Source organism: Benincasa hispida, chromosome 9 (assembly GCF_027475165.1).
Source record: "Benincasa hispida cultivar pf3 chromosome 9, pf3_genome.v1.1, whole genome shotgun sequence".
Taxonomy (NCBI): domain Eukaryota; kingdom Viridiplantae; phylum Streptophyta; class Magnoliopsida; order Cucurbitales; family Cucurbitaceae; genus Benincasa; species Benincasa hispida.
Genome location: NC_143486.1, coordinates 33,806,217 through 33,821,197, shown reverse-complemented (window position 1 = coordinate 33,821,197; position 14,981 = coordinate 33,806,217). Strand labels below are relative to the sequence as shown.

The window sequence follows — 14,981 nt, the reverse complement described above, 5'->3', positions numbered from 1 at the left end:
AAGTGGGAGATTAAAAGTCTATCACATAGACGATGCCCAATCGTTTAGAAGAAGCTCCACAATCGTTTAACTATCGGTCAGCTGAGTGAACTATCGTGTAGTATCACTCCACGATCGTATAGTCTCTCGAAACTATTGTTTTGTGAATCTCATTCACTTGACAACCTTTCCATGAGTAACTTGCCAAGAATAGCAACTTTCTCAAATCTACTAAATTTAAGAAAACATTTTTCTTTTTATCTCATGGTTACTATGAAACCACCAATAACCTCCCACTCAATTGGTTATTAGAGATAAAGAGATAATTATCCAATATTATAAATATATATGATAACCAACTTACCGTAGTATATTTATAACCTATAGTTTTAATATTTCATCTCATGAAACATATAAACCATATTTCTTTTTCTATTTCATGGTACTTAATGTAAATCTCATTTATATTAACCCTCCACTTGATGCATCTCATACATCACATCGATCATATCATATATAATCGAATTACCTCTGCCAATTTGAACATTTCAAATCAAATCAAAGAATTGATTCTCAACTTGAATCCATTGAGCTACCAAGGGGACCTTATAGACCTGTAGCTCGAAGCTCCAACGGTACGTGAATAACTGAGTAAACTCTTTAGTCACGGGATCCACCATCCGTTAACTGCCAGACACTCCACTGAAGACCGACAGATATATTATGTGTCCATATCAACCAATCGACAACGCGATAACCCTTCACAGATTGCTCATAAGTACAGCTGGGCCAATAACCGTTATGCCCCCATAGTTACATCTAACTTCTTAAGTACCACTAATCCCTCTAATGAACAAAAGTCATAGTCCTACTATGACGGAGTCATCTCTTCCAAAGAGAAGTTGTGACCACTATGTTCAAGCCCCAGAATCAGACCTTAAGGGAGAAATCTATCTACTTACCCCTACTTCGGGGAAGGAGTGAATTCTATCTTACGTAACTGCTTCTAAATCAGACAAGTCCCCAAAAAGGTAGGCATGTTGAGTTGGTAATCTGGCCACTCTCACCCATACTAATCAAAGGACCGGCTTCAAAGGTAGAAGTTCCCAAAACACTCAGGATTGAGGTCATGTCACCTATGGTCGTTTAGGTGAGATGTAAGTCTCCAGTATCAACGGCGTTATATATAGAGACGAATCATCTCGTGGTCCAGTCTTATACAAACTCTTTGTACAGGACACCCCTCTGGCATGTCTTCACATGAATGGTCAGCATCTACCATCTGAAGTAGTTCACAATACTTGCAAACTTCTACAAAGCGGGTCGTATCCATAGTGTCACCAGGATCAAGTATCCCTACTTAATCTTTATACTACAGGCCTATATAGTTATCACTTAAGGCATGATCCACTTGCATATCTCATATATATGCTTAAGTTTACATACAATAACCATGGAGCTTTGTTTATTGGATATGAGTAAATGCCAAATAAAATAACTCTTATTTTATTCATAACAATGTGTATATATTACAAACTACGATACTTTGGGAGAATTAGGATACCAATCCCAACAAAGGGAACTACTCCTCTACTTACCCTAAAGATGGGAAAGAGTGAATTTCATCTTCACTAGTTATGTTCCCAGCTCCCTACTCGGATAAGTCCCAAAATGGTAGGTTTATTGAGTCGGCGACTCGAACCACTCTCACCCCAATAGACAGAAGTTTTTAACTCACTCAGGATTGAGACCGAGTTATATGATTATCCTATGAAAGATTAATCTCTTCAGTCAATAGTGTTAATCTCTTCAGTCAACAGTGTTACAAAGAGATTAAACATATCACGATCCAGTCTTATACAAACTCATTGATAGGATACCTCCATTCGCATGTCTTTACATGAACGATTTGGATCAAATTGTTTGTAACACTTACAACATCTTGTAACAATTATAAAGTGGGTCGTACCTATAATGTTACCAGAATATAAGGCACCCAACCTTAATCCATATACTATAAACTCTTTAGGTTATTATTTGAAACATGATCCACTTGTATGTCTAATACATACTGTTTCAAGTCTCGTGACAGAACCTTGAATTTTTTTCATAACAGATACTAATTATTGCATACATAAAATAATCAATTAATATCAATAACTAATTAACTACGATGCTTTAAGGCATAAATCCCAACAACTACCCTCTAGATGTAGGTGATATATCATTGAACTGTGTTACAAAGCTCTATATGTTATTTGTTTATTTAGTTGTTGGTACTTTATTTGTTGTTTCTGTGATTGCCAGGACTATTTGTGGAACATTCATGTTTTGCATAATGAATCATCTTAATTTCAGATTCAATGACACAAAATTCAAATTTCTATCAATTAGATCAATTAAATTTTTCGGAGACATATTGAGCACAAAATTGAAAGTTTAAAGTTTTATTAGAAATTTATGAAAGTTTAGAGATCAAATAGACACAGACTTCAAAATTTAATAACTATACGTATATACTAGCATTTTTTTTTTTTTTACAAATATGATAGTTTTTAAAAATATTTGTGAAAATGTGGTACTTTTAAAAATATTTGTAATAATTACGAATAAATAATTGAGATTATTATTACTGTCCAAAGGGTCATAATTTCAAATTAATCCAGTTCTGGAGAGGGGGTTACTAGATTATTCCATTAATTGAAGGTCTTTGAGATTGGCAATATGCCAAGTGTGAATGTGAGCTGTGTATTTTGAGAGGGACAGGAGAAAATTAGAAGGTGACCGCATGGCATTAGTGTTTGTCAGTTTCACTTTTTGTTTAGAATATTTCATTAGTTGAAAATTTTATCCAATAACTTACAAAAGAAGAAATACATATTTGGCTAATTTACCATTTAACCTATGATTAAATAGTGATCTTGATTAATTAACCAAAATAAAGTGTAGTATTAAAATAAATAGTTCTTGGCCAATTTTTGCATATATCTCGATCAATTGACATCATTGTAAACACTTTCGACTAAGAAATTAGAGATTGAAATATCCTAACTCACGTATTATTGTTCATTTAAAAAATAAAAATAAAAATGCAATAACAAATATTTAGAACTTATAATAAAAATTAAAATGTACAAAACTTATCCCGTTATAAACACACCATTAATTAAACAATAATTCTCCTTAATTTATCATGTTATTTTAATTTAAACTATATTGTAACGTCATTAATGAGACTCATTAGAAAATACATAAACCACATCTATCTTAATTCTATGAGTTATTAGTATTGAATCAAAATTCTTAATTCAAGGAAACATTTCAAAAGGTACAATAAGATTTATGAATTTTTATTTAAATTCACTAAATAAAAGATCAACTGTGTGAAATGATCATTAATGATTGGATTCTTATAAACTATGTTTGATACATGTTAAACCCTTTGATTTTGCTACCTTACCAAAATTAAAAATCTTTGGTCAACAATTAATTAAGGTTTTATTCGATGTTTGTTTCTAAAGGTATAGTGCATGGTTATGCTTATGCCGAAAACCTTGTTTTAAACCAATGAGATTAAGTTTGTGCTTTCAGCCTATCTATCAACTTCGAAAGCCATTAAAAAAAACAAAAAACAAAACAAAAAAATTATGAGTTGGTATGGATAAATTATCATAATAGTCTGTCTTTTCATAAATGGTATGGATGTGTTGTCCATTTAAACTTAAGTCTTTGTAACTTTTACTTCTTTATTTCATAAAAAAAATTCGTATATCAATAAAGATATAATTATTAGGAATTTTTACCTAACAAAGATAGACCATATATTTTCATAAATGTCTTTAAGTTTGATTTTTTTTTAAAAAAAAAAAAAATTATTTTTGGATAGTTTTATTCTTTATTATATTTATTTATATTCGTTAGGTATATATTTCCTATTTTCGAATCTAATTTAATGATGAAGAGAGAAAATATATTTATTATAAAGAAAGAAAGTATATTTATTTTAATTTTTTTTTCTATTTTTTAATTTGGAAAAAATGTATTTAATGAAATTTTATTTTATATTTATGTTAGTTTCACCTATCATTTTTTTAAATAGATTAATGGTTGTTTTAAATATACATTAGAACATTTTGATGAATTCATGATTATTTTAAATATACCTTAGAACATTTTGTTAAGTATTTGAAAATATTATAACCAATATATGAAATATACTACAATTTATAAATTAGATATTGATTTAATGTTTGACATAAATCACAGTATAAACCAATATATGAAATATACCACAGTATATAAATATTCATAAATTTTATTTATACCACAATGTATATATCATAATACAATAAGTCTAAATAAAAAAAACACTCGTTTATATCAAATAAACGAATACATATTCCACAATATATATCAAATTTCCTACCAAAGCTAAAAAGAAAGTATATATATCACAGTATATATAAAAAATAGGAAAAAAAATTAAAGCTTATCTTCATATGGGGGTTTACAGTATATAACCCTCCATCTTCATCTCTTCTTCTTCAGTCATGGTCGCCACGGATCTCTCTCCTCGTCATCATCGACCAGATTTGCTCGTCCTGCCGTGCCATCGATCGAATCTACTCAACTCGTCACCGTCGATTCGTCCCACGCTGTCGGTGCCATCTTCATAGAAATTTCTACGTAAAAGACTTAAAGAATAGGTACATATTACGTTAATATGACTTATGTCGTATTATTAACTAATATATATAATATCTTAACAACATGTCAACAGAGACCAAGACCAACTTTGAAAAATCATGTTATTACATGTTAAAGCTTTTAATGTAAATCTTATATAGAGTTTTTTAATATAAAAAGATTCGATAGAATATTTTTTCAACAAAAATTTATTTATGCTTGAAGTAGACGTTTCTTTTAATAGAAGAAATTTCGTACACCTCTAGTTTTTCTTTGGAGCTTTATGTAATCAGCTATATCTAAATCTCTCACAAACACACGGTTTTTGCTTTGAAATTTCATGCCAACTTCTCTCTTTCTTAACACGGTTTCATATGAATTTTCAAGTCAATTAATTCTCCTTCTCATAAATTTAATTAAATTTCAATTTCAAGATACTTTAGCCACTTGTCCACCTCATAATATGTATATATGTATATATAAATACAAGCATACTTCAAAAACTTAAGCAATCAACTCCTCAAACCATCCCACATGTTTCTTTAAAACATCTCTATATGTAATTTTAGGATTTTTTTTTTTTTTTTTTTGAGATCTTATTATAGAGAGGAAAAAAAATCGTTATTGATCGAGGCGAAATTACGAGAATGGGCTTACGAGACATTGGAGCAAGTCTTCCTCCTGGGTTTAGGTTTTATCCAAGTGATGAGGAGTTAGTATGTCATTATTTGTACAAAAAAATCACAAATGAAGAAGCTTTGAATGGAACTTTGGTTGAAATTGACTTGCATACTTGTGAGCCATGGCAGCTTCCTGGTACTTCTTTCTCTCTTTCAACTTTCATATAACTATTTTTAAGTGAAGTGCCTTTTTTCTAAAAAGAAAAAACCATTTTTAAAAGTAGCACTAAAGTGCTGTTAATGTTTCTTTTAAAATTATTTTGGTTAGTACTCCTATTTTAGGAGTTATTTGGTCTTCAACTTCAAGTTGATAGAAAGAGTGAGTTATTATAATTCAATTTATAATAATGGTATTTATACTTATTTATAAACTACAATTAACTACAATAATATTATTTGAAATTTTTGTTTATTATAGAGTTTACTATTTCGTATCTATCTTCTCTTTCCCTCTTTGTTACGTACATTGTTTACTATTTTTCAACTCGGACTACAACACAGATTAGTATAATTTACAGGTTATAATAATCAACTTAGTCTTTATACTTTCATACTCTAGATTTCGCTTTTGCAATTCAATGAATTGATATAGTTCATGGTTAGCTTTTCGAAAAAAAGTATTAAAAAAGAAAAAATAAAACGCAAAATCCTCTATTGTATTAGTTTGCTTGGCCAAGTAGCTAAGTATATGTATTATGTTCTGCTTGTTCAAGAAGCTCCATAAAATTAGGGTTTGGTGTGGAAAAATTGTCCCTAGTAAATTAGCAACGAATCTAGAGTTATTATTATTTATTTGTATAGTTAATTAAAAAATAATATGAGATCCATTAACTAAAACAATAATTAAAGTTTAAATCTATGTTCCATATTAAGCCCTTTACTTTTAAAACTTTCAAATGTTAACTATTTTTTTATAGAAAGAAAAAAGTTCACTACTTTAGCATTTTTGCTATTCCTCCGGTGTATATGTAAATTGATATTTATATGGACTAATATTTGAGACACACGTGTAGTAATTTAGGCTCAATTTAATAACTATTTCACTTTTAATTTTTAGTTTTTAGTTTTTGAAAATTTATTTTTAGCTTTTAAGTTTTAAGAAAAACAAAAACCAAACAATGTTTTGTTACAGTTTTTTATTTTCTATTTATTAAAAAATAAAAAATAAAAAACATATTTGATAATTATTTTTTATTTTTTATTTTTTAAAATCTGAAAAATTAAAAGTATGTGTTTCACAATTGTGTTCTTTTTAAACTCAAATAGTAGATACACTCCACAATCGCTGATCTAAAATATATCAGTGTATGAATGTAGGATTGTAGGAGGAAAATTGAATTGTAAATTAAACACATTCATTTATAAAAATTTAAAAATAAAAAATAAGAAATAAAAAAGTAATTGATTATCAAACCATCCCTATCCTTCAGGTATTCAGCTTTCAAATCTGACATTAGATTCTTAGTAAACTTTATTGACTATGATGAGTAATTACAATAAGAACAAAACATGGGAAAGGTAAGAGAGACTAAAACATATCAATATCTACAAGTGTATGATGATCTAGTAACTCAAACAAATAAACATATATTAAAATTTTAAATCAAAATATAATTGAAATTGATAAACAAATATTTATAAAAACAATTCATTAAATATAGAACAACAAACAATATTAGTTTAAATTATTGAATTATTTTCAAATATAAAAAAATGAACTAAAATATTTATAAATATAGCAAAGTGCACTATTGATAGATATTGATAGACATATGTCTGTCAGTGTCTATCACTGTAGTTAGTGATATTTTGCTATATTTGTAAATACTTTCAATAATTTGATATTTAAAATAATTTTCCTAAATTATTTAAGTTTAATGGTGATTTAAATGATATTAACATAGAAAATCTTGAGTTTGAACCTCTGTAGTATCATTGTCTTCTTCCATTTTAATTATATAAAAGATGACTTGTTAAGTTTTGTACAAATTATATCTAAATCTAAAAATAATTAAGGGATCAGGGTGTTTTTTTCAGAAAAAGAAGGGGTGGGTGGCGAGTTAAGAGTGGGAAATTTCAATACGTAGCTGTCAGTTTTTTTCTTATAGAAAATTTGGTTAAATGAGTATTTTTTTAAAAAATAATTCAGTATATAGCACTTTTAATGTCCATTATAAACATGAAAAACTTTTTAATTAAAACATTGGCTAACTTAATAATAAGGTTGACGAAATATAAATTTGGTATCTATAGATTGGAGTTTTGTTTTATTCTAGTCTCTACTTGTAGTTGTTCAAATTTAATTATTATATTTCTAATAAATCTCACTATTAGTGTTAGCAGTTGATTTTTCATGTATTGACCTTCCATTTATAAATTTTAAAAATATATTCATATAATGCCTTTTCTTGAGCGAAAATTAACTAGAGTTTTTAAAAATTTCAAGAAAACATACTTCAAAAGACTTAAACTAAAGATTTATTCAGAGTAAATGTCTACATTTTCAAATTTGTAGAAAGTATAAGTAGGGGTGATTATTGGTCGATCAGAGTCGATTTTTCGATCACACCTACGCCGAACCGATCTAGTCGGTTTGAAAAATGACCAAACCGCCCTCGACCATCTTTTAAACAAAAATTGACCAACCGACAGTTCGGTCGATCGGTCGGTTTGATCATTTTAAAAAAACCAATAAAAGTAGCATTTGAACTATTATTATTTTATTACTTAAAAATGCTATAATAAATAATAAAAATAGCATTTGAACTCTTTAGATTTATTAAATAACATTTCTTTTCCTCTATCTGAATTTAATTAGCCAATTTGGATTGTATTTAAGATTATGGATATGAAACTAAATGTTAAAACCCTAATCTAATATATATTTTGTTTAATATATAATATATAATATATTATATAATAATAATATTATTATTATTATTATTATATATTTATTTTAAAAAAATAAATAACGCATCCGTCGGTCGATCAAGTCTCGACCAAATTAGACCCACTGATCAACCACATGTCAATTTTTCCTTCCTTCAAAACACTCGACTGCCACCTCCCCTTTTCTGATCGATTGACTGACTTTGGTTCGATGGATTCCAATTGGTTGGCTTGATTTTTAGCCTACCATGCTCATCCCTACCTACAGGAACTATAAATATGAATAATTAAAAATATAATTACTAGAGTGGAATGAAACTTAAAATACAAATACATAATGATCTATCAATTTGACGACGACGACGACCATAATAATAATAATAATAATAAGTATTCTTATTTGTGATAGCTACTAATGACATATACATGAACTTAAATAATAATGGTTCATATTCTTTTCCTTTCCTTTAAGCAATGTTCTATCTAAATTATGTCATATTTGTTTTCTTAATACTATATAGAAGACAACAATACCATAATTCATCTACTTGAGAAACAAATAAACAATAATTGTATGGAATGATTTGATATTATTGTACTATGGAATTTTTCCTTCTGATAAAGCGCTATGATATAATCATATTTGTCCACACCACCATTATTTGAGGACAATTGTCCCAAGCAACTTCAAAACAATCATCACTTTTGTTTTCTTTTTCACACTCCCCCAAACTCAATTAAAACAAAAAAAAAAAAAAAACTGAGAAATTTTTGATCGAATATTGAACCAGTTGTGTTAAATCTGAAGAGTTGTTTAGTCGTGTGGTTTATAATATGTAGAGAGTTAATAGACCATTAAATTTATATTTTTTAGTCGTGGAATCCACAAACTCTCATAATCCAACAAGAAGTCAAGTTTAAGAGTAATTTTGAAATGCATACTTAAAATCATTGCGAAACACATCTTAATCACTCAAAATCTATTTAAGGTTTAATTTTATACTTTTAAACGCATTTTTCATACTCATGGAATTGATTTGGAATGATTTTCAATATTTTTAGAATGATTTCCATCATTTCATAATCAATCTCAAATATGTTAAAATTTTTAACTCCTACTTCCTAGGTCACCTAGGTCAAGCATGTCCTATTTAAACTTCTGTTTCCATTGGTAAACACTATTGATATAATTTATTACATGATATCCCACATTCAATAAATATCCATTGTCATTGTCATATTATAGTCTTCTTGGATTGACTTCTCATCACTTCAAATATTTTTCCAAGATGTAGACGTCAAGAAAAAAAAGGGATTTTAACTAAGAAGAAAACGTTTCATATGAAAAAACTTTCAAATGTAAGATAAAGAAGAAGGAATTTGAGAGAAAATTGCATAAAAATTTCTCTCAAATATGGGTGGAAGAAGAAAACTTTTGAAATTAGGAACTTCTAATTAATCTCATAAATAAATGAGGCAAATGTAGAAATTAGGATAAGGGTGAAGGATAAACTTGAATAAAATAATCTCTCTCTCATGAATAAATGATGTAAATGTGGACACTAGGATAAGGATGAAGTATAACATTAATCTTTCTCTTTCTCATGAATAAATATTGTAACTTTAAAAATTAGGATAAGGGTGAAAGATATATTAGGTTGGCATAGGCAACTCTCCTCATAAATGATGTGTGACAACTAGGATAAATATGTGAAGCTTACCTCGCATAATAATAATTAGAGGCACATTTATACAAATGATTAAATATATTCTAAATTTATCTGTAACATCAATTATCATTTTAAAGATTGATGGTTTGATTTCTTCTACTAATTATATTAAATTAAAAAAAAATCTATAGATTGAATCGTAATATGATTATAGCTCAATTTGTTATGACATTTACTTTCGATAATGAAGTTAGATATTTGAACTCTCTAACCCTACAACAGTAAGTGTCATTTTTATAAACTATTTAAATTATGATCAATCTCCCTCTAGTATTATTTCTCTCCAATCTATACTAATATTTCACATATTAGACTTTATAACAAAAATTGGTAGGTTTTATTAAAATTTTGATTAAGAGTGACAAGAAGAATTTTGTACCCACTAAAACGATTTTTTTTTTTAAAACTCTTCGTAATAAAAATTTGTTATACAAAGAGGTCAATTCACTATGGTGACTTACCTAGGATTAATATCTTACGGATTCTCTTGATATCCAAATATTGAAGGATCAAGTGAGTTACAAAATAATAATAAAAAAAATGGTTACAAAATTCTAAAAACAATTAAAAAGCTATTGAAAACATATTTACTAATTTTCTTCTAAGAATAATTATGTAACAACTGTTCTACTATTGATTTTTTTTTCCCAAAAAGCATCACACACACACATCAAAACATGCCATGAAAACAATTGACATATTTTCATGACATAAACATTTGGATTCAGTGATAGAGTTGAATATATATCATTCTTTATTTAGAAGAAAAGGTGCATGATTAACATGCTATCTGTCATGGAAGATGATAGAAGATGTTGAAGGATTGATATGAATGAATGTGAGATAAAATTATGATAAAAGTGTGTTTATTGCAGAGGTGGCAAAGCTAAATGGGAAGGAATGGTATTTCTTCAGCTTTAGGGATAGAAAATATGGAAAAGGAGAGAGAGCAAACCGTGCAACAATCGAAGGATATTGGAAAGCAACTGGAAAAGATAGAATGGTAAAGAATCCAAAAAGTGGTGAAGTTATGGGGATGAGGAAAACTTTGGTATTCTACAGAAAAAGAGCTCCAAATGGCATCAAAACTCCTTGGATTATGCATGAATTTCGTATTCAAAACCCTCGTTTACCTCCAAAGGTCTCTCCCTTTCTCTCTTCATGCTATTTATTTCCATTTTTCACGAGAATGACTCTAAAATGGTATTAATCAATTGAATAATACGTCTTATCGTTCAAAATATGATTAGAAGGTGTATTTTGAAGTGATTTTAATCTTTCCCAAACAAATACTCAATTCAATTGGTTTAAGTATGTTCTCTCGATCAAGTGGTTAGAATTTTAAAATCTAATTCTCATCTCACATGTTGAAGAAAAGAGGGGAAAAAATACTCATTTATGAGAGAGATCACCCCAATCTTTAATATTTAACTTCTTTTCTTTTTCTATCTTCATTTTTTCTTGGAAGGACCTTAACCTTTTTTATAGTTATTTTGTGGGTTGTTTTCAAATATAGAAAAATGATCAAACTAATTTACAAATATAACAAAATATCACTGTCTATTACTGTCTATCACTGATAGTTAGTGACATTTTGCTATAATTAAGAATATTTCTAGTAGTTTTGTCATTTAAAATAATTACCCTTATTTTGCTTATAATGATATTATGAAAGTGAGAAATATTTAGGTTTTTAAAGCAAAAAATTTGAAACTATAGTTGGGCAGCTAGGGTTTTCAGTTTTTATTTTCATTTTTAGTTTAAATTCTGTTTTAATCTTTTTTTTTTTTATTTGTTCTTAAAACTTTGAAGGGATTTTGTTTTAGTTTCTAAATTTTGGATTTTTTTTTATTTATTGCAATTGATTTTTCATTTTGAATACCCTACTGTGGAGATTAAACTAGTTTTTTTTTTTTTTTTCCTTCTTTTAATCTGAAAATTATAGTTTATGGTGTAAAACAAAATAGTTGATCAAAGTGAACTACAAAGGATACTCAAAGAATTTATAAGCTTTTGTATTAGAAAAGAAAAACTCCAAAATTGAAATGATTTTTCCTTTTGTATTGTAATTAACTTTTTTACATGTTTATTATGAAAATTAGTTTAAACCATTTTTAGTACAATACCACTGGAAATTTAGTTTAAATAAAAATGAGTTCTTAAAAAACAGTTGACCTTAAAAAAGAGAGAATTAAAGAGAGATGAAAAGAAAAAAATGTGGATTCCTTATCATCATCAAATCGTAATGTTATTCATTCACAGTTTCACTCAAACTTTTGCACATACAGGAGGACTGGGTTCTGTGTAGAGTTTTTCATAAGAGCAAGCGCGACGAGATCACCATGGAAATAACACCGATCAACCGGGGGTTCGATACGTTGCCACCCGCCTCTGCTTCATCGTTGTTGTGTTCGCCATTGAGCTACATCCAGTTTCCCCCTGCAGCGGACACCAATAAGTTGCCATGGAACAACATCAATAACAATGTAGAAGTAGCTGAAGGCATTAGGTTAAATGAAGTTGATCATGATTATTCAACCATACAACAAATGAAGTTTGAGATTGAAGATAGCATCCAAAATGACTTTTTCCCTTTCGAGTATTTTATTTCTTGATGATGAATAAAAAAAAAAAAAAAAATAGTTGTATTCAATCATTCAAAATGAGGAAAGAAAAACAAGAGAAACACCTCAAAAGTTTGGTTGATTATTTGCTATTTTAATAGTGTTTGGTAAGTTTTACTTGTTTGTGTTTTGTAATATTTTATGTGAAGTCATGTGTTCAAATTGTTCCATTGGATTAAAGGTTATATAGGTTATTAACAGAATCTATTCCAATAAATTAGCTTTAAATTTGGGCTAACAAAAGGAATAACACTTTTTAAAGTTTCATTTGAAAAATGAAAACTAGTTTTAGATCGGATAAAATAGCAAATCAATCGTTAACAATTTGTAAATGTCGAAATTACTCACAAATCTACATATATTGCACCTATTTTTAAGTGATAACGTGCGAGATTTGATTACCTTTGGAATCAGATTTGGTTTTCTTTCAAATTACAGAATATCTAAACAAATTTTTAATTTTAAAAATAGAATACAATCAAACTTCATTCCTTCACTATATATGATTTAACGTTTTGTACAACAAGCTATTACAGAAAGAACCGAAGACAAGAAATGAAGTTGCAGGCAGTTGAATGTTGTCGTCTTCTTTCTATTATGTTTGTTATAACCACCAGAGCTTTTTTGTTGACAATGAACACCTGTATAAAAAGAAAACGAATGAGAGAATAGAATGAGAGAGAGCAAGACATTCATTCTGTAAGAAGTTTAAAGAAGAAGTAATAAAAGAGACCCTCCCGATTTGCACAGTGGATGTAGACCTTTGACTGAACCACTTAAATACTTGTGTTCTTTCTTTCTTTATGATCGTTTAGCTTTTATTAAAATATCGTGTACATGATCGTTTAGTTCCTATCACATTGTTTACACGATCGTTTAGCTCTGCATTGCATCGTCTATACGATCATCTAGTTCCTCAGCTGTCGTCTATACGATCGTTTAGTTCTTCTCAACTATCATCTACACAATCGTCTAGCGCTTCGTACTATCGTTTATATAATTGAACTATCGTCTAGTTCTTTGGAGCTTCGTCTACACGATAGAGTTGCATTCAGGTAAGCGATTGAAGAGTTTTGAAGCTTGAACCATACAGTCTTCCCTGAGTCTTGAAGTGTAATTGACCATTAATGCTGAGTAATTTTGGTTTGCAAACAAGTGGATCATAATTATCTAGGACAAAAAGTGGTATCAAAGCTCAGAGAACAGTTCAAGACAAATCCAAGATTTGAATTCTTGCATACTTCGAATCAGATGAGTCAATCTTGAAGTTCAAGAATGGTTACAACCAGGTATGAAATCGAGAACTTTGATGGAAAGATAGACTTTGAATTATGGAAAGCAAAGATTAAGGTAGTCTTAGGACAGCAGAAGGCACTTTTGGCCATCATAGACCCTACAAAATACCCTGAAACACTCAACGATGCAAAGAAAGAGACAATAGAGGTAAATGCTTATGGAACTATTGTCTTGAATGTTACAGATAGTGTTTTAAGGTAGATTGTTGACCAACCTACTACTTATGACCTCTGGAAAAAATTAAACGAGATTTATCACAACAAAGACCTGCCTAATAAAGCTTTCTTGAGGGAAAGATTTTTCACATACAAGATGGATGCTACAAAGTTTCTCATTGATAATTTGTACGAGTTCAAGAGACTGTCATCAGAATTCCGATCAATAGGAGACAATATTGGGGAAGAAAATGAGGCTTTTATCTTACTTAATTCCCTACCAGAATCGTTTAAAGATGTCAAAACAGCCATGAAGTATGGTAGAGAATATCACTACAAAAGCAATCATTTCAGCATTAAGAGTTAGATAACTAGAGTTACAAATGAGCAAGAAAGATCAATAAGGAGGAGAAGGTTTGTTTTCAAAGGGGAAAACAAAGAAAAATGGGAAAGGAAAGCAATATAGTGGTGACAAGTCTAAGATCAAGGGTCATTTTTGCCACAAATTTGGACACAAAAAGAAAGACTATTATGCCTTGAAGAGGAAGCTGAACCAACAGAACAAAGGAGGAAAACAGACAGAAGTTGCTGTAGGGGAAAATTTCCTTGTGTATCTAGATGCCTTAGATGCAACTGAAGAATGTGAATAGCAGAATTCTATAGAGACTCAAGACTAGTTGATAGATTCTGGTTGTTCAGTCCATAGGTGGTTTTGTACCTACAAGAAGTGGGATGGAGGGCTGATCTACATGGGAAATAACAATACCTATAGGGCTGTTGGATCTGGGTCTGTATCCTTGAAGATGCAAGATGGTTCAGTGAAGTTGATTAGAAATGTGAGGCATGTTCCTACATTGAAGAGAAATCTCCTATCATTGAGGATGTTTGACTCCATTGACTGTGAATACAGAGGAGTTGGAGGCACATTTAAAATAATTAAAG

The 14,981-nt window shown here is 29.2% G+C and overlaps 1 protein-coding gene across 1 annotated transcript; it reads left to right on the top strand.

The window, feature by feature from the left end:
• Positions 1-4,977: 4,977 nt before the first annotated feature.
• On the top strand, positions 4,978-12,831 carry LOC120085436 (NAC domain-containing protein 21/22-like). The gene is made up of 3 exons (XM_039041398.2): positions 4,978-5,481; positions 10,840-11,105; positions 12,253-12,831. Exons 1-3 carry the CDS (start codon positions 5,313-5,315, stop codon positions 12,577-12,579), a joined length of 762 nt encoding a protein of 253 aa, XP_038897326.2. The 5' UTR covers positions 4,978-5,312; the 3' UTR covers positions 12,580-12,831.
• The last annotated feature ends 2,150 nt before the right edge of the window (positions 12,832-14,981 follow it).